A 27426-nucleotide genomic window follows, 5' to 3' on the forward strand; every position below is an offset into this window, starting at 1 on the left:
ATTGTTGGCTTACTGAGTCCAAATACTGAGAATACATTGTTGATGAAACTGCTCCAAGACCTGCCCTTACTGAGCTTCTACAATGGCTTGTTTCTTTTTAATCTTCATATTCTGGATCTTGTAAGGCCAAGAGCATGACTTGAGGAAAAAGGCCAAACTAGATGCCTCTCCTTTAATTGCAGCCTCTACAAAAACCCCTATTTTCTTCTTCTTTTGCTCATGCTGCTATCCCTCCTGGAAAACCCTCCTTTTTCTGTTTGTTCAAATATTACCCTTGCTTTAAGGCCACACTCAAGAATTCCTGCTATTCCTTGCCCTGGACCTGAGCACTCAGCAAAAACCAACTGGTTCCCAATAAGGGTGCCCTGGAACAACATCTTTCTCCAGACAATATCTTTCCCCAGCTCAGCTCAGCATGAATAGGAACAGCAAAAAGCACTATTATTCAGACAAGAATGGGCCAAGAAAATGAGGTGGTGTTTTGGGTAGGAAATGAAGCATAATAGACAGGAGGCCCTCAGGATTCATCTCAGCCTGATGCTCAAGTTCTTCATGCATATGAGTGTACTGGACAAGCTGTAGGCTTGGGAGACACCCTCCTGCAACTGTCCTCTGGTGGCATGCAGCCACTGTCCCCCAGTGCACCTGGCTCACTGGGTAGCTGACCGTGCGCTAAGCCATCACTATGCTCCAGGCTCTGCTCACCATGCAGGCAGCAGGGATCAATCTGTAAACTTGACAAGCCAGTTGGTTGCCTTGGGCTGTGCATGCACATGCATGAGCTTCTGAACAGGGCTGGTTGCATAGGAGTGCAGTCACACAGAGCCCAGTGCTCAGAAGGGTCATGCTTGGCTTAGGGATTTGCTGTCATCATTTTGAAATTCTTAGTAAGTTTGTTTTTAAACATCATTTTGTAAATGGAATCTGATGGGACAGTGGAGCATGTGCATGAACAGGATACTTGTGAAGTATGTATATCTACCATTCCTTGCCATCCATTTGCATGTAACGGTCCTAATGTCCCACAGCATTGCAGTGGACCCACAATGTGTAGGAATTCAGTGAGAGTCAAAAATAGGTAAGCGTGTTGTTACAGGTACAACTAAGTAGGGGTGCTAACAACCCCAAAGGCCATGCTTTCTGTTTGATCCAGAAACTCATTTCCAGCTCAGAAAGAAGACAATGGTGTTGTAAGAAATACAGACGATACCAAGAAACCTTATCATATCCTTTTGCATTAGAATGACTTGAAAACTATGACCAAGAAGATGTGGGAATGAGTAAACAAACCCTCACTGAAAATGGAGTCAGGAAGCCCTGAGGGGGAGCCCTCCTAACCAGCAGGAAGGAGGAAGCAGTTCTTATCTCGAGGAGGGCACTTTGGAGGAATTTCATCTCCTGCTTTTCAGGAATCTCTCCCTGCCCCAGCAACAATGCACTAGCCACCACTTGCAGCCAATGAGCAACTGCCATGGCCTCAAACTCTTGTTGTTCGCCAATGAACTTCTGTTCAAAACAGCTCTCCCCAGTTTCCTCCTAAACCCTAAAAAAGCTGACCTGCCCTCTGTCTCTTTGAACTTGCTTGTTTGCTTGTCCCAAATTGCAATTCCTCTGCCTTTCCCAAATAAACTCATTTTGCTTGTAAAGCAACTGTCTCTTTTATTTTTAAGGTTGATAAAGGAAAAGAAAAGATGGGGCAACACACACTTCCTCTTCCTCTCTGTCCTTACCCATCAGGGAGCTGAGGGAGCAAGTGTTGGTAGAATGTGCACACATCAAGAAATGAAATAAAAAGTGAGGTAGTTTTTTTTTTTTCCTTTTTTTTTTTTTTTTATTGAAGGGTAATTGACAACAGTATTACATTACATTAGTTTCAGGTGTACAACACAGTGATTCAACATTTATATACATGATAATTCTAGGTACCAGCTATCACCATACCAAGTTGTTACAATATTTTGACTATATTCCTTATGCTATACATTACATCCCGGTTACTTATTTATTTTACAATTGGAAGTGTGTTTATATATATATATATATATATATATATATATATATATATATATATATATACACATATATTTTGTGAGGGCATCTCTCATATTTATTGATCAAATAGTTGTTAACCACAATAAATTTCTGTATGGGGGGTCAATACTCAATGCACAATCATTAATCCACCCCAAGCCTAATTTTCGTCAGTCTCCAATCTTCTGAAGCATAACGAACAAATTCTTACATGGAGAACAAATTCTTACAGAGTGAATAAGTTACATGGTGAACAGTACAAGGGCAGTCATCACAGAAACTTTCGGTTTTGCTCATGCATTATGAACTATACACAGTCAGTTCAAATATGAATATTCATTTGATTTTTAAACTTGATTTATATGTGGATACCACATTTCTCTATTATTATTATTTTTAATAAAATGCTGAAGTGGTAGGTAGATACGAGATAAAGGTAGAAAACAGAGTTTAGTGTTGTAAGAGAGCAAATGTAGATGATCAGGTGTGTGCCTGTAGACTATGTGTTAATCCGAGCTAGACGAGGGCAATAAACATCCATGTATGCAGAAGATTTCTCTCAGAACAGGGGGGGTGAGGTTCTAAGCCTCACCTCTGCTGCTCCAAAAGTGAGGTAGTTTTGAAGAGATTCTCAAGATGGCGGTGTGAGGAGGGTGGTGGAAATCTCCTCCCAAAACCATACATACTTTGAAAATACAGCGAATACAACTATTCTTAAAAGAGTGACCAGAAGATACAGTACACCAGTCAGGCTACACCTACATCTGCGAGAGCTCAACATCTCACGAAAAGGGTAAGATACAAAGCCGTGACCCGAGCACTCCCCTGACACCAGCTCACTGGTGAAAAAAAAAGAATCAGAGTGGGGAGGGAGTGGAAGCACAGGACTGCTAAATAACCAGCCCTAGTAATCGGCACCAGAAGCACAGACACACATTGCATGGTGTACTGGATATTAGAAGAATGGAAAGCAAAATCCGAGACTAAGACTGCAAACAGTTTCCCAGAGCCGGCTGCCCTGGAACAAAAGAAAAGGGGGTGCTTTAAAAGTCTTAAAGAGACAAGGGTTTAACAGGTGGACAAAATCATCCTGGCACACTCAGCCCATCAGGATGGGAACTTTAAGGAACTTCAGGCACCCTAACCCCTTGGGTGGCAATGCAGCACCAAAGCCCCTCACGGCGATAAGCAGCCTGCCGTTCATTCCTTCATTGCCCCCACTGGCACTGCAAGCGAACCAGCTGGTCCGCCATTGCTGCAGAGCAACTGGGAAGCAGCCCCATCCACAGCAACCACACACAGGCTTCTCACAATGCACAGCTAACCAGGCCAGACCTAGAGGCTGCCCCCTGCCCACAGTCGACCAACACAGACAGCAGAGATCAGTGCAGAGTCCGGAAGGCACCAAGGGCTTTATTCTTGCAACGAACATTCGTTGCTTGCCTGAGACTCCCACCAGTGCCCTAAGCCATCCCAAGGGCCGCCCCACCCACAACAGCTCAGGGGGTTAACCCAGAGGCTGCCCACTGTGCGCGGCCGACTGGCACAGGCAGAGGAAACTGGTGCGGAGTCCAGAAAGCATGTAGGAACTCTGTTCTCGCGGCAAACACATGCTGATTGCATGCAACCACCACAGTGCCCTAGGCCATCCCGAGGTCCGCCCTGCCCACAGCAGCTCAGGGGATCAACCAGAGGCTGCTCCCTGTGTGTGGTTGCCCAGCACAGGCAGTGGAGACTAGCGTGGAGTCCCAAAAGCACGATGGGGCACTGTTCTCACAGGAGAACACATGCCGCTAGACTGCAACCCCTGCCAGTACCCTAGGCCATCCCAAGGGCCACCCCACCCACGGCAGCTCAAGGGATTAACCCAGAGGCTGCTCCCTGTGTGTGGTTGACCAGCACAGGCAGCGGAGACAGTCAAGGTGACCAGCAAACAGGAAGAGACTTTGTTCTCCCAGCTGACACATGCGCCACTCACCGGCAATCACTTCCATCGTCATGTAAAGTCAGAAGAACCTCGTTCAGTCCAAAATCCCTCAAAAACCAGAGAAAGGGCCTGGTGAGACCAAAATCACCAATCTTCCTGAAAAAGAATTTAAAATAAACGTCATAAGCATGCTGATGGAGCTACAGAGAAATATGCAAGAGCTAAGGGATGAATTCTGGAGGGAGATAACAGAAATGAAAAAAAACAATGGAAGGATTTAAGAGCAGACTCGATGAAGTGCAAGAGACTGTTAATGGAATAGAAATCAGACAACAGGAATACAGAGAAGCTGAGGCAGAGATAGATAAAAGGATCTCTAGGAATGAAAGACTATTAAGAGAACTGTGTGACCAATCCAAATGGAAGAATATTCACATTATAGGGATACCAGAAGAAGGGACGGAAAAAGGGGTAGAAAGTGTCTTTGAAGAAATAATTGCTGAAAACTTCCCCAAGCTGGGGAAGGAAACAGTCTCTCAGACCATGGATGCTCACAGATCTCCCAACACTAGAGACCCAAGGAGGACAACACCAAGACATATAATAATTAAAATGGCAAAGATCAAAGGCAAGGAGAGAGTATTAGAAGCAGCCAGAAAGAGAAAAAAGATCACCTACAAAGGAAAACCCATTAGTCTACCATCAGACTTCTCAGCAGAAACCTTACAGGTCAGAAGAGAATGGCATGATATATTCAATGCAATGAAACAGAAGGGCCTCAAACCAACAATACTGTATCCAGCAAGAGTATCATTTAAATTTGAAGGAGGGATTAAACAATTTCCAGATAAGCAAAAGTTGAGGGAACTTACCTCCCACAAACCATCTCCACAGTGTATTTTAAAGGGACTGCTCTAGATGAAAGTGCTCCTAAGGGTAAACGGATGTCACCAGAGAAAATAAAACCACAGAAAAGAAAGTAGACCAACCAAATACTAACTGAATGCAAAATAAAATCAGCTATCCACAAAAGCAGTCAAGGGAAACACAAAGAGTACAGAATAAAACACCTAACAAAGAGTGGAGGAAGAAGAAAAAGAAGGGAGAGAAATAAAGAATCATCAGACTGTGTTTGTAATAGCATAATAAGTGAGTTAAGTTAGATAGTCAGATAGTAAAAAAAGCTACTCTTGAGCCTTTGGTAACCATGAAGCCAACCTCTGTAATGGCAATAAGTACATATCTTTCAATAATCACCCTAAATTTAAATGGACTGAATGCACCAAACAAAAGACACTGAGTAATAGAATGGATAAAAAAGCAAGACCCATCTATATGCTGCTTACAAGAGGCTCACCTCAAACCCAAAGACATACACAGACTAATAGTGAAGGGATGGAAAAAGATATTTCATGCAAACAATAGGGAGAAAAAAGCAGGTGTTGCAGTACTTGTATCAGACAAAATGGACTTCAAAACAAAGAAAGTAACAAGAGACAAAGAAGGATATTACATAATGATAAAGGGGTCAGTCCAACAAGTGGATATAACCATTATAAATGTCTATGCACCCAACACAGGAGCACCTACATATGTGAAACAACTACTAACAGAATTAAAGGAGGAAATAGAATGCAATGCATTCATTTTAGGAGACTTCAAAGGACAGATCCACCAGACAAAAAATAAGTAAGGACACAGAGGCACTGAACAACACACTAGAACAGATGGACCTAATAGATGTCTATAGAACTCTACATCCAAAAGCAACAGGATACACATTCTTCTCAAGTGCACATGGAACATTTTCCAGAATAGACCACATGCTAGGCCACAAAAAGAACCTCAGTAAATTCGAAAAGATTGAAATTCTACCAACTAACTTCTCAGATCACAAAGGTATAAAACTAGAAATAAATTGTACAAAGAAAACAAAAAGGCTCACAAACACATGGAGGCTTAACAATGTGCTCCTAAATAATAAATGGATCAATGACCAAATTAAAACAGAGATCAAGCAATATATGGAGACAAATGAAAACAACAGCACAGCACCCCAACTACTGTGGGACACAGTGAAGGCAGTTCTAAGAGGAAAGTATATAGCAATCCAGGCCTATTTAAAGAAGGAAGAACAATCCCAAATGAATAGTCTAAATTCACAATTATTGAAACTGGAAAAAGAAGAACAAATGAGGCCCAAAGTCAGCAGAAGGAGGGACATAACAAAGATCAGAGAAAAAAATAAATAAAATTGAGAAGAATAGAACAAAGAAAAAATTAATGAAACCAAGAGGTGGTTCTTTGACAAAATATACAAAATAGATAACCCCCTGGCCAGACCTATTAAGAGAAAAAGAGAATCTACACACATAAACAGAATCAGAAATGAGAAAGGAAAAATCATGATGGACCCCACAGAAATACAAAGAATTATAAGAGAACACTATGAAAATCTAAATGCTAACAAACTGGGTAACCTAGAAGAAATGGACAAATTTCTAGAAAAATACAACTTTTCAAGGCTGACCAAGGAAGAAACAGAAAATCTAAACAGACCAATTACCATCAATGAAATTGAATTGGTAATCAAAAAACTACCCAAGAACAAAACCCCTGGGACCAGATAGATTCACCACTGAATTTTATCAGACATTTAGAGAAGACATAATACCCATTCTCCTTAAAGTTTTCCAAAAAATAGAGGAGGAGGGAATACTCCCAACCTCATTCTATGAAGCCAGCATCACTCTAATACCAAAACCAGGCAAAGACACCACAAAAAAAGAAAACTACAGACCAATATCCCAGATGAACATTGATGCAAAAGTATTCAACAAAATATTAGCAAACTGAATTCAAAAATACACCAAGGGGATCATACACCATGATCAAGTGGGATTCATCTCAGGGATGCAAGGATGGTACAACATTCGAAAATCCATCAACATCATCTACCACATCAACAAAAAGAAAGACAAAAACCACATGATCATCTCCATAGATGCTGAAAAAGCATTCGACAAAATCCAACATCCATTCATGATAAAAACTCTCAACAAAATGGGTATAGAGGGCAAGTACCTCAACATAATAAAGGCCATATATGACAAACCCACAGCCAACATTATACTTAACAGCAAGAAGCTGAAAGCTTTTCCCCAAAGATCAGGAACAAGACAAGGATGCCAACTTTCCCCACTTCCATTCAACATAGTACTGGAGGTCCTAGCCATAGCAATCAGAGAACACAAAGAAAGAAAAGACATCCAGATTGGCAAGGAAGAAGTTAAACTGTCCCTGTTTGCAAATGACATGATATTGTATATAACAAACCCTAAAGAATCCACTCCAAAACTACTAGATCTAATATCTGAACTCAGCAAATTTGCAGGATACAAAATTAATACGCAGAAATCTATTGCATTCCTATACACTAACGATGAACTAATAGAAAGAGAAATCAGGAAAACAATTCCATTCACAATTGCATCAAAAAGAATAAAATACCTAGGAATAAACTTAACCAAGGAAGTGAAAAACCTTTACCCTGAAAACTACAAGACACTCTTAAGAGAAATTAAAGAGGGCACTAACAAATGGAAATTCAACCCATGCTCTTGGATCGGAAGAATTAATATTGTCAAAATGGCCATCCTGCCTAAAAGCAATCTACAGATTCAATACAATCCCTATCAAAATATCAACAGCATTCTTCAACAAACTAGAGCAAATAATTCTAAAATTCATATGAACCACAAAAGACCCCAAATAGCCAAAGCAACCCTGAGAAGGAAGAATAAAGCAGGGGAGATCTCGCTTCCCAACTTCAAACTTTACTACAAAGCCACAGTAATCAAGACAATTTGGTACTGGCACAAGAATAGAGCCACAGACCAGTGGAACAGAATAGAGACTCCAAACATTAACCCAAACATATATGGTCAATTAATAAAAGATAAAGGAGCCATGGACATACAATGGGGAAATGACAGCCTCTTCAACAACTGGTGTTGGCAAAACTGGACAGCTACATGTAAGAGAATGAAACTGGATTACTGTCTAACTCCATACACAAAAGTAAATTCAAAATGGATCAATGACCTGAATATAACCCATGAAACCATAAAACTCTTAGAAGAAAACTTAGGCAAAACTCTCTTGACTATAAACATGAACAACTGCTTCATGAATATATCTCTCCAGGGAAGGGAAACAAAAGCAAAAATGAACAAGTGGGACTATATCAAACTAAAAACCTTCTGTACAACAAAGGGCACCATCAGTAGAACAAAAAGACATCCTACAATATGGGAGAATATATTCATAAATGACAGATCCGATAAGGGTTTGACATCCAAAATATATAAAGAGCTTACACACCTCAACAAACTAAAAGCAAATGAGCCAATTAAAAAATGGGCAGAGGAAGAATGCAGCAGCCCAGTTTGAAAAAGACAGATGCACCCCTATGTTTATCGCAGCACTATTTACAATAGCCAATAAATGGAAGCAACCTAAATGTCCATCAGTAGATGAATGGATAAAGAAGATGGGGTACATATACACAATGGAATATTATTCAGCCATAAGAAGAAAACAAATCCTACCATTTGCAACAACAAGGATGGAGCTAGAGGGTATTATGCTCAGTGAAATAAGCCAGGCGGAGAAAGGCAAGTACCAAATGATTTCACTCATATGTGGAGTATAAGAACAAAGAAAAACTGTAGGAACAAAACAGCAGCAGAGTCACAGAACCCAAGAATGGACTAACAGTTACCAAAGGGAAAGGGACTGGGGAGGACGGGAAGGAAGGGAGGAATAAGGGCGGGGAAAAAGAAAGGGGGTATTACGATTAGCATGTATAATGTGGGGGGGGCATGGGGAAGGCTGTGCAACACAGAGAAGACAAGTAGTGATTCTACAACATCTTACTACGCTGATGGACAGTGACTGTAATGGGTTTGTGGGGGGGACTTGGTGAAGAGGGGACCCTAGTAAACATAATGTTCTTCACATAATTGTAGATTAATGATAACAAAAAAAAATGGGCAGAGGATCTGAACAGACACTTCTCCAAAGAAGAAATTCAGATGGCCAACAGGCACATGAAAAGATGCTCCAAATCACTAATCATCAGCAAAACGCAAATTAAAACCCCAATGAGATATCACCTCACACCAGTAAGGATTACCACCATCCAAAAGACAAACAACAACAAATGCTGGGGAGGATGTGGAGAAAGGGGAACCCTCCTACACTGCTTGTGGGAATATAAATTAGTTCAACCATTGTGGAAAGCAGTAAGGAGGTTCCTCCAAAAACTCAAAATAGAAATACCATTTGACCCAGGAATTCCACTCCTAGGAATTTACCCTAAGAATGCAAGAGCCCAGTTTGATAAAGACATATGCACCCCTATGTTTATCGCAGCACTATTTACAATAGCCAAGATATGGAAGCAACCTAAGTGTCCATCAGTTGATGAATGGATAAAGAAGATGTGGTACATATACACAATGGAATATTATTCAGCCATAAAAAGAAAACAAATCCTACCATTTGCAACAACATGGATGGAGCTAGAGGGTATTATGCTCAGTGAAATAAGCCAGGCGGAAAAAGGCAAGTACCAAATGATTTCACTCATATGTGGAGTATAAGAATAAAGAAAAACTGAAGGAACAAAACAGTAGCAGAATCACAGAACCCAAGAATGGACTAGCAGTTACCAAAGGGAAAGGGACTGGGGAGGATGGGTGGGTAGGGAGGGATAAGGGGGGGAGAAGTAGGGGGGTATTAAGATTAACATGCATGGGGGGGTAGGAGAAAAGGGAGGGCTGTACAACACAGAGAAGGCAAGTAGTGATTCTACAACATTTTGCTATGCTGATGGACAGTGACTGTAAAGGGGTTTATAGGGGAGACCTGGTATAGGGGAGAGCCTAGTAAACATAATATTCGTCATGTAAGTGTAGATTAGTGATAGCAAAAAAAAAAAAAAAAAAAGGGCAGTTCCTGTGTGGTAACCTCCAACGAGTTCTACACAAGGGTATAAAGGGCATATAAAAGTGTAGGCAAAGGGTCTGTTTGTGTTTATACAGAGGATCAAAGCCTAATTGGGCTACCCTGAAAATGAACTAAGATACGATATGAAAAAGAACTTCCAACATCTGCACTCTCTGGAAGACTCATGCCAGAAGATGGTCATCAAAAAACCCCAACAAAGATCCACGCACTGCTACAGCTGTAGATGCACTCATCCCACCAGTTCCTGGACTTGCCATGGGAATGAGGAAGGAGATATCTAAGCTGGCCTGTGCATACAGTAAAACAACAAAATTGGACTGGATCTATACTGTTGGAACTCAACCAAGAATTTGGAGAAGTACAAATTGTAGCGCTCCAAAGTCTTACAACTAAAAACTATTTACTGTTAAAAGAACATATGGCATGTGAACAGTCCCCAGGAATGGGTTGTTTTAATTTGTCTGATTTCTCTCAGACTGTTCTAGTTCAGTTGGACAATATCCACCATATCATAGATAAGTTTTCACAAATGCCTAAGGTGCCTAACTGGTTTTCTTGGTTTCACTGCAGATGGCTGGTAATTACAGATATGCTTTGGTTATGTAACTATACTCCTATTATGTTAATGTGTGTGTGCAATTTAAGTAGTAGCTTAAAACCTATACATGCTGAAGTTACTCTACAAGAAGATATATCAAAGAAATAATCAATCTTCCCATGTTTTCTTCCGCCTGCTACTTCTATAGCTTTTCTTCTTCCTTCCTAATTACAACCCTTAAATAGAATTCGTGCCTCATATCAAATTTACCGAGTATCATAACTCCTCCAAGTGGTAAAGATACCTCAAGACAAATGTTGGGCATAGAAGCCACAGGGCATAAATATGCAAAGAAGTAAAAAGCTAACTTTTTCAAACAATAAGGCTTCTCTCTCACTTACCAACTTCACATTTCCCTGTATGGCCCCGGAAGATGACTGGTTAGCCAGAGACGGGTAAGATTCCTCAAGGGAGGAACAACCTAAGACAGGCACAGTCGCAGGGGGGCCATCAGGTGAGAAATTGGGGATCAACAGAGGTGAGGCTTAGAACCTCACCCCCCCGTTCTGAGAGAAATCTTTGCATACGTGGATGTTTTATTGCCCTGGTCTAGCTTGGATTAACACATAGTCTACAGGCACACACCTGATCATCTACATGTGCTCTCTTACAACACTAAACTATGTTTTCTACCTTTATCTTGTATCTACCTACCACTTCAGCATTTTATTAAAAATAATAATAATAAAGAGAGAAATGTGGTATCCACATATAAATCAAGTATAAAAACCAAATGAGTATTCATATTTGAACTGACTGTTTAGAGTTCATAATGCATGAGCAAAACCGAAAGTTTCTGTGATGACTGCCCTTGTACTGTTCACTATGTAACTTATTCATTATGTAAGAATTTGTTCTACATGTAAGAACTTGTTTGTTATGCCTCAGAAGATTGGAGACTGACAAAAATTAGGCTTGGGGTGGAATAATGATTGTGCATTGAGAATTGACTCCCCTATACAGAATTTTATTGTCGTTAACAACCATTTGATCAATAAATATGAGAGATGCCCTCACAAAAAAAAAAAAAAAAAAAAAAAAAAGGACAGACTTCCAATGGTAAAATAAATAAGTAACCGGGATGTAATGTATAGCATAAGGAATATAGTCAAGATATTGTAACAGCCTGGTAGGGTGATAGCTGGAACCTAGAATTATGTATATAAATGTTCTACCACTGTGTTGTACACTTGAAACTCATGTAATGTAATACTGTGTGTCAACTACCCTTCAATAAAAAATAATTATTAAAAAAAAAAAAAAAAAAAAAGAATAAAGAAAAACTGAAGGAACAAAACAGTAGCAGAATCACAGAACCCAAGAATGGACTAGCAGTTACCAAAGGGAAAGGGACTGGGGAGGATGGGTGGGAAGCGGGGATAAGGGGGAAAAAGGGGCATTACAATTAGCACACATAATGCAGTGGCAGGGGCATGGGGAAGGCAGTATAGCACAGAGAAGACAAGTAATGATTCTGTAGCATCTTACTACACTGATGGACAGTGACTGTAATGGGGTATGTGTTGGGGACTTGATGATGCGGGGAGTGTAGTAACCATAATGTTGCTCATGTAATTGTATGTTAATGATACCAAAAAAACCCAGTGAGGTAGTTTTGTGCACTGTTCTGGTAGAAAACACATGTGCACATATAAATTACAAAATGGTATTTAATTTGGGTGATTCTACATATGAGTTAAATGTTTTAAGAAGCATTTAAAGCTGACATAGCCCAATATACAGATGGAAAGGGTAATTTATGCTAATGATTTCAATTTTTCTTTAACCAGAATGGCATTAAATAGAAAATAAAAAACACCAAGAAGACCACAGAAGAAAGGAAAAAACCTTAAATTTTTGTGCCCTTCACACTTTTTTCCTGTTTTTTGAACAAGGATTCCTGTATTTTTGTTTTGCACTGGGCCCCACAAATTTTGTACACAGCCCTGCTTCTGAGATCCAGTCCCCTTGACATTTCTCATTAGTGTATTTTTGTTTCCTTCTTCATCTCCTGTTTGTCTTGATTAGGTTTACTAGTGGTAGAGTAATTTTCTTTTAATATTTTCCAAAAAAATGAGGATTTTGATTTATATATTTTTATATATGTTCTACTGCCTTTCTGTTCTCTACATCATAATATCTGCTTTTACTCTCATTATTTCCATTCTTTTGTTTTACCTTGATGTTTTTATAGGCTTTCTGAGTTGGGAATTTAATTTCTTAATTTCCTTCCATTGTAACTGACATGCCCTAGAGTCTAAATTTTGATGCCCTCATCTGCCTCCAGGTTAGCAGAAATTTTCCTAGTCCCAGATTGAGAGACAATCCCCTAAAATGAGACAAAAGCTTATTCACTGGGGGGGATACAATTGCAGAAAAGGGAAGATACTAGGAGGTTGCAGTTGAGGCTGATTACAAAGTAAACCATTGTCTTTGAGCGCCACGGGACCCTGGGTCTGATTACTTCTCTCCCAGACCTCACAGCCAGATCAGCTAACTTGCTGTTTTGTGTCTCTCTCTCCCCATAGGGCTCTCACCAAGCCCTGGAGGAAAACAGAAACCCTGAAAAGTTAAGGGGTGACCGTGCCCAGTCAAAGGGAGAGGAAAGGACACACCTGACTCCACCAGCAAGAGCGCCTCTAGGCCTCCTGCTCAGCCTTTGGAGAGAAGAGGTGGCGGTGTGTGTAGGGGTGGTGTGTGTGTGTGTGTGTGTGTGTGTGTGTGTGCGCGTGCGCGTGTGTGGGGTGTGCGTTTTGTGTGCAGTGCGTATGTTTTGTGTTTGTATGTTCGTGTGTGCTCCTCTGTCGCAAAGAGGATAAGTTGCCTCTAAGGCCCAACACAGAGTAGCTCAAATGCAGTAAAATGCAGTTGGCACAAGGACCTAAGAGGCTAAGATGAAGGCATCTGGGGCTTGGCGCAGACTACCACTGGAGCTGGAAATGGGTATCTAGAGTCTCTTTCAAAGATGTCACAAGAAAATGGGGAAGTATTTAGGTTAGTTAAATGACTGAAAATACCTAGTATCAGAATTGTGTGGCATGCAGCTAACGCAGTATTTGGAAGAAAATTTGTACTTTTAAGGATTTTTCTAGTGAAAAAAAGTCTAAAAATCAGTGAGCTAACACTTCACTCTAAAAGGCTTTTAGAAGCAAAGTAAAGTCAATATAGAGGAGGCACCTGCTGCCAGCTGGGTCTCTACTGTTCCCTTTCTTTGGCCCCCTGTACCCACCCCTGAGTCAGCGTCCTGGCCCTGGCACATCTTCTCTGGAGGCAGCGGCACCTTAGTGTGGGCAGGCGGGGGCCCATTGGTGGGTTAAAGAGGAGACGCACCTGGGAGCAGGACAGTTCATTTAGAGCCCAATCCCACAGGGTGGCAGTTTCTATCAATATGAATCTTTTCAACCTGGACCATTTTCACTTTGGGTAAAACAGAAAGATTGTACGAGCACCGAAAGCAACTCGGGAAGCCTTCTAGTCCGGCCCTTTCCTACCAGTTTCTCTTAGCACTGTTAAAAATGATTAAAGAAGACAATTTAGGAGATACAAACTTAACATTTCATGAAGCTGAAGTCTCCCTTCAGAGAACTGCAAAATGGGACAGTAAGCAATATGCTTTTGTAGGATAAAGAATAAAGAACAAAGAACAAGGAAGAGACAAATAGAAAATATCTGATTGGCTGGCTGGATATACTGCGTTCTGGTCAAGTGGACCATTTACAGGGATGCGAATATTAGCTGCTTATTTGCTGACGTGGTGGCACCTGGCCAGGAGCGGCTCCACCTCGGGCCTAGAAAGTTGTTTCAACAGTGCTAAGAAGGAGAATGTGAAGGGGAAGTTAGCAGGGAAAGCACTCCTGATTGACAGGTAACTGCAAAAACAGAAGATCCTGTTGTCCCAGAAACTCCAAAAAATTAGAGAAAAGCAAGTATAGCATATTTCAAGAATCAAAGAGGAATACAGCATATTGATTTATTTTCCAATAGTGAAAATGTTTTTCCAAATTGCTCCAATACAAAATAAAAACAAAAAACAAAACAAAACAAAATCAACAAAAACACAGCGATTATAGTTCCTGAACCATTGGAAGATGCAAAGTCCCAATACCTTCCTAACTAGGGCAACTAAATATAATGATATTTCAGAATTGGAAGATCTTAAAGATGCTAAACTTCACAACATGAAATAATTTTTTCTGCAAAGAAGTGACAACAATTGACTTAAGGTTATACCTCTTTTTAGCAATGGGTCATTATAGTTGCAGTGATGATCAATATCTCTCCTGTATCCAGTGCTATAGTTAGTGGATAGTCATTTTTCTAAAGCTATCTAATGTTTGAAGGTAATTATACACCATTATTGTAGGTAAAGGTAAATACCAGAGATTTTAAAAATAAATAAGATATATTAATGATAAGAGCAGAAATCAATGAAGTGCAAAACAAGAGAGAAAATTAATAAAGCCAAAAAATCACACAAAAAAAGGAGAGGTCACAAGTTGACAAATATCAGCAAGGAAAGAGAACTTATCACTAGTGATGCCTGCAGATATTAGAAGGATGACAAAAGAATATTGTCAACAAATTTAACTTCTTTGATGCAATGGACAAATTCTTCCAAAAATACAACCTAGAAAACTTTCAAAGTATTAAACAGAAAATGTGAATTCGAATTCTCTATTAAAGGGATGGAAGACCATGGATGCGTTAGCTAACCATAGCACCTTAATTTCTTATACTATTTAATTCAGCAACCAATAAATGTTAGTTCTTCTTCCTGCAAATCTAAAAGTTGTGATTTTTAAAAAGGGACTTTCCCTGTTATAATGGCTACATTTAATCTTGTTACTTTGTTTTAGATTTTTCAACCTTCCCCCCACCCAAGCAATGTTGTTTGCTTTTGCCATTTTTTGCAAAGATCAGTTGACTCATGCCATTATAATTCTATGAGTGATTATTTAAAAAACTTTTTCAAAACTCTTCTTACATTTTTGTTTGTCCAATATGGTTATGGAAGGATCTGAAGAAAAACTCAGATTTGTATGCCTAGCTCCTGTCACCTGGAAAACTGCCACAAAATGGCACTTATTCTATAATTTAATTTTGTTTATTTTGTGAGGTAATTACTTTTCCAAATAAATAGTCAATTATCCCAGTATCATTTGACTTCCATTCTTTCTCCACTGTTTTAAGATGTTATTGTTACCATATACTACATTTTCATTCCTATTTCTCTGTTCTCTAGATCTAACTGTCTCATCTGTGGTATGCCAATGGTATGTATTTTGTTTCCAACAGACTACCATTTAAATTACATAGAAGGCAAGATGTATTTGTTGTTCCTAACTAAACATTATTTTAGTTATTCTAATATACTTATTTTTAATGTGCTGAATTTTATTTTAAAATCCCACTGAGTGACAAGGATGCTGAGACAAATGTGGGAAAGAACAGTCTTTTCAAAAAAGGTGCTGGGACAACTAAATATCCATGTGCAGAAGAATGATGTTGGACTCCTACCTCACACCATGTACAAAAAAGTAACTCCAAATGGATCATATACCTAAAATTAAGAGCTAAGACTACAAAATTCTTAGAAGAAAATACATAAATCTTCATGGCCTCAGGTTACACTGAAAAGGACAAAAAATAAAAGAAAAACTGGACTACATCAAAATTAAAACCTTTTGTGTTTCAAAGAATATCATCAAGAAGTGAAGACAACCCACAGAAAGGAAATACTTGCAAATTATATATGGATCTTGTATCCAGAATATGTAAGTAATTCTTACAACTAAACAATGACAACCTAAGCGAAAGTGGAACAAAGGATCTGAACAGACATTTCTCCAAAGAAAATACACATTTATGAAAATATACCTTTTGTATATTCATGAAAATATACATATTCATATTATCTTTCACAGAAAACACAAGTATTGAGGAGGATGTGCAAAAAAGAACCCTCACATGTTGCTGGTGGGCTTGTAAAATGCTACAGCTGTTTTAGAAAATGGTTTAGCATTTCCTCAAAAAGTTAGTTAATATATGACTCAGCAATTTCACTCCCATGTATGTACCCAACTGAAAATATGTCCACACAAAAATTTGCATTTGCATGTTCATAGGAGCATTATTTGTAATAACCAAAGAGTGGAAACATCCAAATGTCCACCAACTGATGAATGGATAACAAAATGTGGTATATATAAAGTAAAATGGAATTTTATTAAGCCACAAAGAGAAATGAAGTACCGATACTTGGTATAACATGGAAGAACCTTGGAAACATAAAGTGAAAGAAGCCAGCCACAAAAGGCTACATAGTCTTGTGCTTTCATTGATAGGAGAAAGCCAGAGTAGGCAAATCAGCAGGAAGTAGATGGGTGGTCACCAGGGGCTGGATGGAGAAGGGCAGTGGGGAGTCACTGCCACTAGGCATGGGGTTTCTGTTTAAGGTGTTGAAACTGTTCTGTAAGTAGTGGTGATGGTCACACAAGTCTGAATATACTCATAACCACTAAATTATACTTTACAAATGAATTGTTTAGCATGAGAATTATCTCAATAAAGCTGTTATATTTTTTAAAAATTCCACTGAGATTTTTATTTAGAAATCAAACATAATTTTGAAAGAAATCGACAATCCTGAGACTATTTTTCCAATCATGCTCCTTCATTTATTATAATAGTCTATGTTCTTTAAAAAAAGGTTTATCCTATAATCATTCTTTATGCCTGATATTTTTAGATTTTTTGGTCAATATTGTGACTCACCTTTTTCTATTACATTTTCTATTTAAGGAAGCTTTTTACTTGTGCATAGTTGTTAGATTATATATCTCCACCTTAGTACTTCTACTGGTTGGATTTTCTAGTTACCAAACAGCATCTCAAATTATGTCAGTTTTTTTCTCTTCCTTTCAAGTATTGCTAGCTCATTTCTTCTCATTGTATTATCTGGGACTTTCAGGAAAATGTTAATAATGGTAACATCAAAGACCACTTGTCTCATTACTGTTTCTGGTAGGGAGGTTTCTAGTTATTCACAGTGTGAATATTCAATAGGCTTCTGGTAAATATCCTTTATCAGTTAGGGAAGTTTCCTTCTATTCCTAACTCAAGAAAACACTTGATACTTTGCCAAATTCTTTAACAGCATCCATTAAGATACATTCCCTATTGATGTACAGTTCTACTTTTGAACTAGTCTGGAAGTCCTATGATAAATCTCAGTATTGATTTTACTAAATTGCTAGATTTGACTTAATGATTGATCCAGAAATTTTAACTTCCCTTTTATCTATAATTATATTCCTTTCTTAACCCTAGATGTTGTGTTTTCTTCTTTTTGCCCATTGACCTATGCTAGAGTTTGCCTATTGGCTTATCAAATGTATATTTTGTAACTATTTTATTAATGTGTGCTTTTCTTTTTATTAATGTATTTCTTTTATTTTCTTTGGGTTTATATCATTATTCTGTTTCCTATCTTCTTGAATACTTAATTTATGTTCTGGTTTTATCATTTTCTAATAATTATATTTTTTGTTTGGATGCTTTAACAAAAATTACTTAGAAAAATTATTAAATTTCTAAATAATTTTGTGGTGATATTATCAGTTGTTCATTTCTTTTATTTCATTGTGATAAAATAAACAGGGAGGATTTTAATATTTCCCTCAGGGAGACTTTGTTGAGATTATCTTTGTAGCCATATAGTCCATTAAAAAATATTCCATGAACACTAGAATCTAGTGCATATTATCTGTATGGGAGACAGTATTCTTATCTATGGCTATTAATCAAACATCAATTTTTAAAAATTCAAGCCCTCTTTAAAGGTGTTTTAACACTGAAAAATAACAGAATTACTAAAAAGATTAAAATTACATATAAACAATTTTTGCCATCCTACTAAAACTTTTGTGCACCTGAAAAGGCTTTTATTATAAACAAATATATACATTTATATAAATTATCTTTAATTTCTAAATGTCTTTAAAGAACAAACTTCAGTTTTGGAGATGAACAGTTCTTACTTTCATCTTACTGATAACACAATTTTTTTTTAGATTAATTACAAGAACAGTGTTTCTTCTCAGTACAAACATTATGGTATTGAGTATATAAGAATTTTGTATAAAGTTTTTTTTTTGCAAAACAATCCTAGGGTTTCTTACCAAGTGTAAATGACCTACAGCTGCAGGTTTTTCTCACATTCATTACTCTCATAGGGTTTCATTTCTGAAATGAGTTCTCTGATGTCAGATTAAAGATGTACTATGACAGAAAACATCACCACATTTATTACAGTGATAAGGTTTCTCCCCTGTATGTGTTTGCTTATGTTTAGTAAGGGCTGAGCTTAAACTGAAGGGTTTCCCACTCATTACATTGGTAGGGTCTCTCTCCTGTGTGAGTTCTCAGGTGTCGAATTAGTGATGTTCTATAGAAAAAACAGTTTTTGACATTCATTACATTGATAGGGTTTCTCACCAGAATGAATTTTTAGATGTTCAGTAAGGTGTGTACTGCGGCTGAAGTTTTTTCCACATTCCTTACAAACATAAGGTTTCTCACCCATATGAGTTCTCTGGTGTTCAGTAAGATGTGCACTCCTATTGAAGGCCTTTCCACATTCATTACACTCAGAGTTTCTCTCCGGTATGAATTCTCTGATGCTGAATGAAAGCAGGGGTATGACTGAAGGCTTTTCCACATTCATTACATTCTTAGGGTTTTTCTCCTGTGTGAGTTCTCTGATGTCAGATTAGTGATGTGCTGTGACAAAAAACTTTCCAACATTCCTTACACTGGTAGGATTTCTCTCCAGAATGAATTCCCTGATGTTCAATAAGATGTGTGCTCTGGCTGAAGGTTTTACCACATTCAATACGTGCATATGGTTTCTTTCCAGTATGAATTCTGTGATGTTGAGTAAGGGCTGAAATATGGCTGAAAGCCTTCCCACATTCATTACAAGGATAGGGTTTTTCTCCAGTATAATTCTCTCATGATTTCTAAGGGATGATCTGTGACTAAAGGCTTTTTCACATTCATTACACTCATAAGGTTTTTCCCCAGTGTGGATTCTTTGATGTTGAATAAGTTTCGTGCTCTGACTAAAAGCTTTTCCACATTCATTACATTCATAAGGTTTCTCCCCAGTGTGGATTCTTTGATGTTGAATAAGATTAGTGTTCCGGCTGAAGGATTTACCACATACTTTACATTCATGTTTCTCTTGCATAGAAATTTTCTGAGATTCCATTAGTACTCAAATATGGCTTTACATTTAAATGGTTTCCAGAACAACTAAGGCCTGAAGTACAAATGCATCCTTTCTCATATCTAATAAATTATTTTTCATTTATGAGTTGCCTTTTTAAAAAAATCAAATGAAGCAGAATAATGCCTTAAGCTCCTATCATTTGTGTCTTAATTATGAGGTCTTTATCTTCTAGACATTTCCAGTTTGTTTAAAAAGGTTTGAGTTTAGACTAAATATTTTCCCATTATTATTATATTCATGGTCTCCCTTTTTAATTGTTTCCTTGTAATTTAATTTTACTAGTGTTTCTCAAACTTGTTATCAAAGTCCAAATTTTCTAATGTGAAGTTTTAGGAGCTATCAACTGAAAAATTTTCTAATATCATGCCATGATACTATTTGCTTTTCAGAAGCTTTCTGCTTTGGAGTTGATACTCTGACTTTGGATAAAGCATCCAGAATTAAGCAGAAGACAGTATCTCTTCCCTCTGGAATATAAAAGAGGAAAACAAAACTTGCTCATGAGCTACAGAAAAAAAATATATAATAAAAATAAAAGCAAACCAGTGCTATGATAAAACAAAAGATTATACAGTATAGGTTCTGAGTAATATGTAAGTTTAAAGAAGGAAAGGATTAATAGAGGTAATATGGTGAAAGAAATGGCAGCATTAAACAAAATGCACAATATAATCAATCAAAGGTAAAGATACAGAAAAGTACATGATATGACAAAAAGTTGACACAAATTCAAATGTATGTCTTTGGAAAGCTGAAGTAAAAAGTAAGAAAGGAAAAGTGAAATGAGCTTGGATAATAAGAACTCTGACAATTAAACACAGAAATCCAATGTCATGTAGTAGGAGATGGGAACACTGGAATTTTCTGTCATGGTAATAACATGATTAATATGTGATGTTCTAGATGAAGATGCTTTTTAATTTCATCTACAATGGATAACGAGGGAATAAGGCTATCAAATTCAGCAAGTATATATAATGTAAGTGATATGGGCCTGGGCTGGGATAACACTAGTAATAATTTAATCCAGTAGTAAATCTAAAACATAAAAAGGCAGGAACAACAACAAAATACTGACCCTGATTATGGGAAATTTTTACAAAATGAAATTCATAAAGATACAGTGGTTTCTAGCCAAGAAGTCTCGAATGAATACTGGTACTAATGATAGAAATATTAAAGATGGAAACCTGGTGATTTCAGGTTTCACCATATTGAGTTTAAAGTGATTTAAAGTAAAGTGGACATTCAGGTGGAGATAAACTCTAAGCAGAAGAAATTATGGGGACAGAATACAAATGGGATATTTAGGCTGAAAAAATATATCAGGGAATTAATGACATGGAAGGACTATTTGCGGATATCAGAATGCATAGATTCTTTGAGATAAGAAATAGATAAGTAGAAAATAAACCTTTAGAGTACATACGCTTGTGTTAGGAAAGAAGTGAAGCTAATGAAATAGCATTTGGGAAGAGATTAGAACAGAAAACAATCCAGTGGTGTCCCAGAAGCAAAGACAAAATAACAATGCAGCAGAAAGTTTGAAAACAGAAAGGACTAAGAACAGGTTATTCTCAAGAAAAAATTCAGGATTCAGGTGCCTCTTCAAAATAATTTTAGTAGAAAAATAGAAGAATCTAACTTTAAAGATTAAAACAGAATAGGAATTGAGGCTGTTAGTTACAAGTATGAAAAGTCTGGTAATGAAAGAAGAGTAATTTTCTAGGTAGATAAAAATGATTAGGCAGGGTATTCTTTCAAGAGCAAGAGAAGCTTTTAAATGTCTAAAATAAGAACTGGGGACAACTGAATCATGAAATAATCATTAAAGTAAGGTCCTAAAACAAATGGAAAACAATGGAATCTGGGGTACACATGGAGAGATTAATTAACAATGGAAGAAGAACATCTCTTTCTCTGAGATCACAGTTATGTGAGAAGATGGATAAAGATATGTAGAAGTTAAGTTGATGCTGGTCCCACTAGATGAACTCAGTGTTCTACACAAAGGGGCTCTGCACAGTGGACACTAACAAACATTGCCAATCTGCCTTCTAGTACCAATAGTGTTGCTACCACCATCACAATGGACAGATGGGCTATTATTTACAGGAATTTCTAGCTACTAAGTTGTTACTTAGCTACATGATTCCTTCTTGGCTAAGTATTTCGTGACATTTCTCCATTTTTCTCTCTGTTATCAATTAATACGGTTCTTCCAATTTAGTAGATAATATCTGATTTAAAATGCTTAATGCCCTATTTTTGGAGAAGGATACAAGCTTGGGTGTTTATGGTGATTTCAGAATTGTGTCCTAAGTCACCTTCAGGAACTCTATGTGGGAATATTGATATGGCTAAGGTAACATAATAAAGTTATCACTGAAACTAACAAAGTGGAGGGCTAGGAAGTTGCTCAGAAAGGATTCACAGTTCTAAAGTGGCTAACACTACACTGTTTGGTGCCCTCTACGTACCTGTTGAGAGCATGGAGTAGACAGAGCATAGACAAGAGAGCACAGGACAATACTGAGGTTACCCTAAAAAGATATTGAAAATAAGAAATATCCATTATCTATCTACAGATATATAGATAAATAGATATAAATATACAGTTGTCTCTTGAATAGCACAAAGTCAGGGGCACAGACCCCCATGCAGTAGAAAATCTGCATATAACTTTTGACTCCCCAGAAACTTAATTACTAATGGCCTACTGTTGACCAGAAGCCTTACTGGTAATATAAACAGTTGATTAACATATATTTTTGTGTATATATTACACACTGTATTCCTACAATAAAGTAAGCCAGAGAAAAGAAAATGTTTTTTCAAACTGTTCTAAATCTCCAAAAAAAATTTCAAATATATTTACTGAAAAAAATCTGCATGTAACAGGATCAATGCAGTTCAAACCCATGGTTCAAGGGTCACCTCTATATATAGATATGAAATATAATCTTAACTCAAGAAATAACAGGAAGGATAGAGATATCATAAATAGGTAATGCATAAATGGTCTTGGTTATAATCCTAATGAATGGTAGCAATACATACAAAGAAAATGGATCAAAAGTATAGTGATAGTAAAAGAACACAAAAAAAGAGAGGTTGGAGATGCAAACATGGTAGGTCCTTCCTGTTTCATACATAATCTGTGAGAAAAGAGACTGGCACCAAGTGCTAGCTACATCTGTTTATCATAATAAGCAGGTAGAGAGCTATCATGGAGCTAGAACTCATAAAATAGCATTATCTAAGGGTACTACACCTTTGTATCATACTATTAACTCTACTTGGTATAATTCTTGCTTGCCAACTAAAATTAGGATTAGAATTTGGTTTCCTTTTTTTTCTTGCCAGGACTTGAAGATCTGAATTCCTTGGCATTTTTAGATCTCAATATAAAATAAATCCACTTTCTATTTAATTCATCAGTCCCTTGTAGACTTTCACGACTGAATCTATCTCTGCGCTAATTTCAACTTTTTGAATCTACAAATATGAGGTTCAGACACCACGTGATGGGGTGTTCATCAAGTTAAGTGCCTCAGAAGGAGATTCCTTGGATATCAAACAGCCAATCAGCTTACCCAGAAAAGTCTGACATCACTCTCTACCATATTTCACACTGCAACACAACCTCCCCTGTGTTACATGTTACACACTATAGGTAACAGAAAAGATGTAACATATATAGGACTTGACATTAAAGGTTATATCCTCTGTTTGGAAAGACATTTTATGGAGACTTGGAATAAGTCTGAAAACAAAACAGGCAAAGGAAAGCTCTAGAGGAGCGGTAAGTTGACACTGAGGATATACAGTCACTTTTCACCCAGGGGAACTAACTTCTTATCAGTTCTGGCTGAGAATCCATGCTTAAAAACTCATGAATGACACTCAAGAAAGGCAAAGAAACCAGATTAGATGTGGCATTTATAAGTGGCCCAAGTAACAAAACTGGGGACTGAAGAGACCTCAAACACATGACCAGACTCTTCCCAAGGCATATGCATGAATTTTTAAGCTGTATGGGCTGGGAGTCTGAAGAACTAAGCTGAAAATCTTTGAACAGCAGAAGTAAATCTCCCACAGGATTTCATCGCTGAGGAGATAAAGACCTGCCACAATTTCAACTGAATGTCAGGGAGGGCAATATCCTAGGGGGAGGCCACCAAAGGCTAAAATTAATCTTGAATCAAAACTGCAACCTGGAATTAACCCAGCTTGGCTGAGGTAATGTACTTTGAAAAGAAAGAAAGAAAGAAAGAAAAAAGCTTCCTGGTGAAAGATACCATGGACTTGAACCTCTATGGTCCATTCATCATGATAACAAGCACATAATCAAAACAGCAGACAAACAAAGTATCATTACCACTGAGGATAATCAAGGGAAAACAAGATACAAGGATAGACAAAAATAGAAGGATGAAAAATTGTAGTAGCACTTTGGAATCAACCAAAAGTAATCAAATACACATGATGAACAGAACACTTAAAAGTTCAATTGTGTGGTATGACAACAGAGTAGTCTCAAAGACAGATATGTAAAAATACCCAAACTGAAGAACAGAGGTAAAAAAAACCAATGAAACAATAATTCAAAAAAGGATAGAAAATGTCACAGCCAAGAGAAGCCTCAGGAGACAGACACAATGACTAAATGTCACACGGTGTCTTGGATAAGAGCTTGGAATAGAAAAAAGACAGAAGATAAAAACTATGTTAATTTGAGTAAAGTACAGACTTTAGTTAATAATAATGTATGAATCTTGGTTCTATGACAAATATACCACACACATGTAAGATGTTGACAGAGAAAACTGGCTGTGGGATATACAGGAACTCTGTATAATCTTGTAATTTTTCAGTAAATCTAAAATTATTCTAAAATTTTTTAAAAATCCTATTACATTTCAGTTAATCTATTTACCCTGAATATTTTCCTACAATTTCTATGTTTGTTTTGATCATTGTGTAATTCTACTTTGTTTTACTTCCTGATGGATGCAGTTTAGTTTTTTCATGTACTTTTCATATAAGCTTATCTTTTTTAAAAAAAAGGATGACTGTATAAGAGTCATAAAATGCAAATTTAAAGGACACTTACTCAAAAGGTCTAAGAGACATATAACTGGCATCTCAAAACAAGAGAAATGGGAATGATGCAATATTTGAAGGAATGAGGATGGAAGATTTTCCCAACTGATAACTCACAGATTCCAGAAGTCCCAAAGCACAAGTGAGTTAAATACAAAGAAAAGCACACCCAAGAAAATCACAGTCAAACTTCTGCAAATCAGAGACAAAGAGAATCACCTTAAAAGCAGTCAAAGAAACAGGCACAGGAACTTCAAAACAGCAACACTCTGCTGCTTTCTGAGCAACTGAAGGAATCAACTGAAAATCTATGTTTCTGGATGAAAAGACTCAATAATTTAAGATTCTAGTGCTTTCCTCTTGTAAGTTGAAGTGTTTTCCCTACTCCCCATAGTATGTTGAAGTCTTACACCCAATACCTCAGAAAGTGACCTTATTTGGAAAAAGAGTCATTGTAGATATAATTAGTTAAGATGAGGTCATACTGGAGAAGCACAGGCCCCATTCAATATGACTGGTGTCCTTTTAAGAAAGTGGTCATGTGAAGACACAGAGACACACAGGGAGGACACCCTGTGACATGAATGCAGAGATTAAAGTTGTGCAGCTGTAGGAAAGGGATGCCAAAAACTGCCAGCAAACCACCACAGGCTAGGAAAATATTTCCATACAGGTTTCAAAGACAGTATGGTCCCGCTGACACCTGGATTTTGGATCCAGAACTATGAGGCAATATATTTCTGTTGTTTTAAGTCACCCAATTTGTGGTACTTTGTTAGAGCAGCCTTAAGAAATGAATATACCAATATCACCTATAGAACATATATTTTTGAGAAAGAAAAAAATGAGGATGAGGGAGGATTTGTTCATCCTGGGTATCAAAACATACAGCTCTTTTCATTAAAATAGGGTAGTACTGATGAAAGGGTAGACAGAAAAAATAATAGAACAGAGTCTAGAAATAGGCGCATTCTCTTATAGGGATTTAATACATATAAATAAATGTGGCATTTCAAATATTTGGGAAAGGATGGACATTTTTTTTTTAAGGATAGAAATTTAATAAATGGTCTTGGGACAACTGGCTTGTCCATAGGGAAAATATAAACTTGCCAACACCACTTTATAAAAATAAACTATAGGTGAATTAAACATTAAAAATAAAACTATAACAAAATCAGAAAAATGCTAGAAGAATATTTTTATAATCTTACAGTGAGAAAGTTCTTTTAAAAATGTAAAACCTGGAAATCATATAGGAAAAGACTCTCAGATTTGACTACACAAACAAACATACAAGGCAATCAATAATATTAAAAGAGAAAAGTCATACTGGGAATAAATACTTTTGCAACTATTAAAAGGATCACTAAGTATATTTTATAGTTCTGCAAGTCAATTAGAAAAATATATAATGCAATACAAATATGAGCAGAGGATGTGAACAGGAAATCTACAGAATAAACACAAATGGTCAGTGAGTATATAAAAAGATTTTCAGCCTCACTTTTATAATGGAAACGCAAATTTAAATGAGATACCATTTTTTAAACATCAGATTGGCAAAAATGTTAAAAACAGATAATACCCAGTACTACTTAAATATGTGAAGAAATGGCTGCTCTCATATACTGTTCATGTCGGCTTAAACTGAAATAGCCTTTTTAGGGGGAGAGGTTCTTTTTTGGAGAGGGCACTTAGGTATATGCATTAAGGCTACATGACAATCATACTAGGTTCATGACAATAATTTATCTTTGAGTCATATATTTTAACACTTACGTTACCTGCAAAAATTAACACACAGCACATTTTAATTCCTCTATTACTACATGGCCCCATCATCTAGACCTCTTACCTCTCTCTTATCAGTCTCTACTATGCTGTCAACTCACTCCTCTGTCCACAGTGGCCTCCTTGATGCTGCCCACACAGGTCAAGCACATCTGTACCTCAGGGTCTTTGCATTTGCTATTCCCTCTGCCTGGAACTACCTCGGCCCCAGATATCTGCAAAGCTCATCCCCTCTTCTTCAAATCTCTACTTAATGTCACATTAACAGTGAAGCCTTCCCTGACCCCCTACATGAAATAACAGCTGTCTTGGGCCCTTCCCAACCCTATCACTCTGTGTAGTTTCCCCTACTAGTCACTCACTATCTGACACACTGTGTATTTACTTGTTTATTGTCTGATTGCCCATCCTAGACAGTCAGTTTCATGTGGGCAGGAACTTTGTTTTGTTCACTGTGGTATCCCCATTGTCTCAAACATTACCTGGCACAAAGCAGGCTCTCAATACTTATTCAAAGAATGAAAGAAAATCCTTCCTCCCTCTGGGCACAGAGATGATATTTCAGGGGGAAAAAAAGCCAAGTTGCATGACTCACCTGCATGTTTTATGTGTACAAAAATTTGCCAAATCAACTCAAGACAGTAT

At 37.4% G+C, this 27426-nt stretch overlaps 2 protein-coding genes across 2 annotated transcripts in view; both read right to left on the reverse strand.

The window, feature by feature from the left end:
* Nucleotides 1–27426, reverse strand: part of LOC118927427 (allergen Fel d 4-like) — a 37525-nt gene that overhangs the window by 8641 nt on the left and 1458 nt on the right. Inside the window, exon 2 of the mRNA XM_057498932.1 lies at nt 4010–4114. Within this exon, the coding sequence (XP_057354915.1) occupies nt 4010–4114 (105 nt within the window). The remainder of the gene's footprint in view (nt 1–4009; nt 4115–27426) is intronic.
* LOC118927428 (zinc finger protein 420-like) overlaps nt 18626–27426 on the reverse strand; it is a 35581-nt gene continuing 26780 nt past the window's right edge. Inside the window, 2 exon segments of the mRNA XM_057498934.1 lie at nt 18626–19593; nt 19596–19826. Coding sequence (XP_057354917.1) covers nt 19355–19593; nt 19596–19826 — 470 coding nt within the window. The 3' untranslated portion in view covers nt 18626–19354.

Source organism: Manis pentadactyla, chromosome 3 (genome assembly GCF_030020395.1).
Source record: "Manis pentadactyla isolate mManPen7 chromosome 3, mManPen7.hap1, whole genome shotgun sequence".
In the NCBI taxonomy this organism is placed as follows: Eukaryota; Metazoa; Chordata; class Mammalia; order Pholidota; family Manidae; genus Manis; species Manis pentadactyla.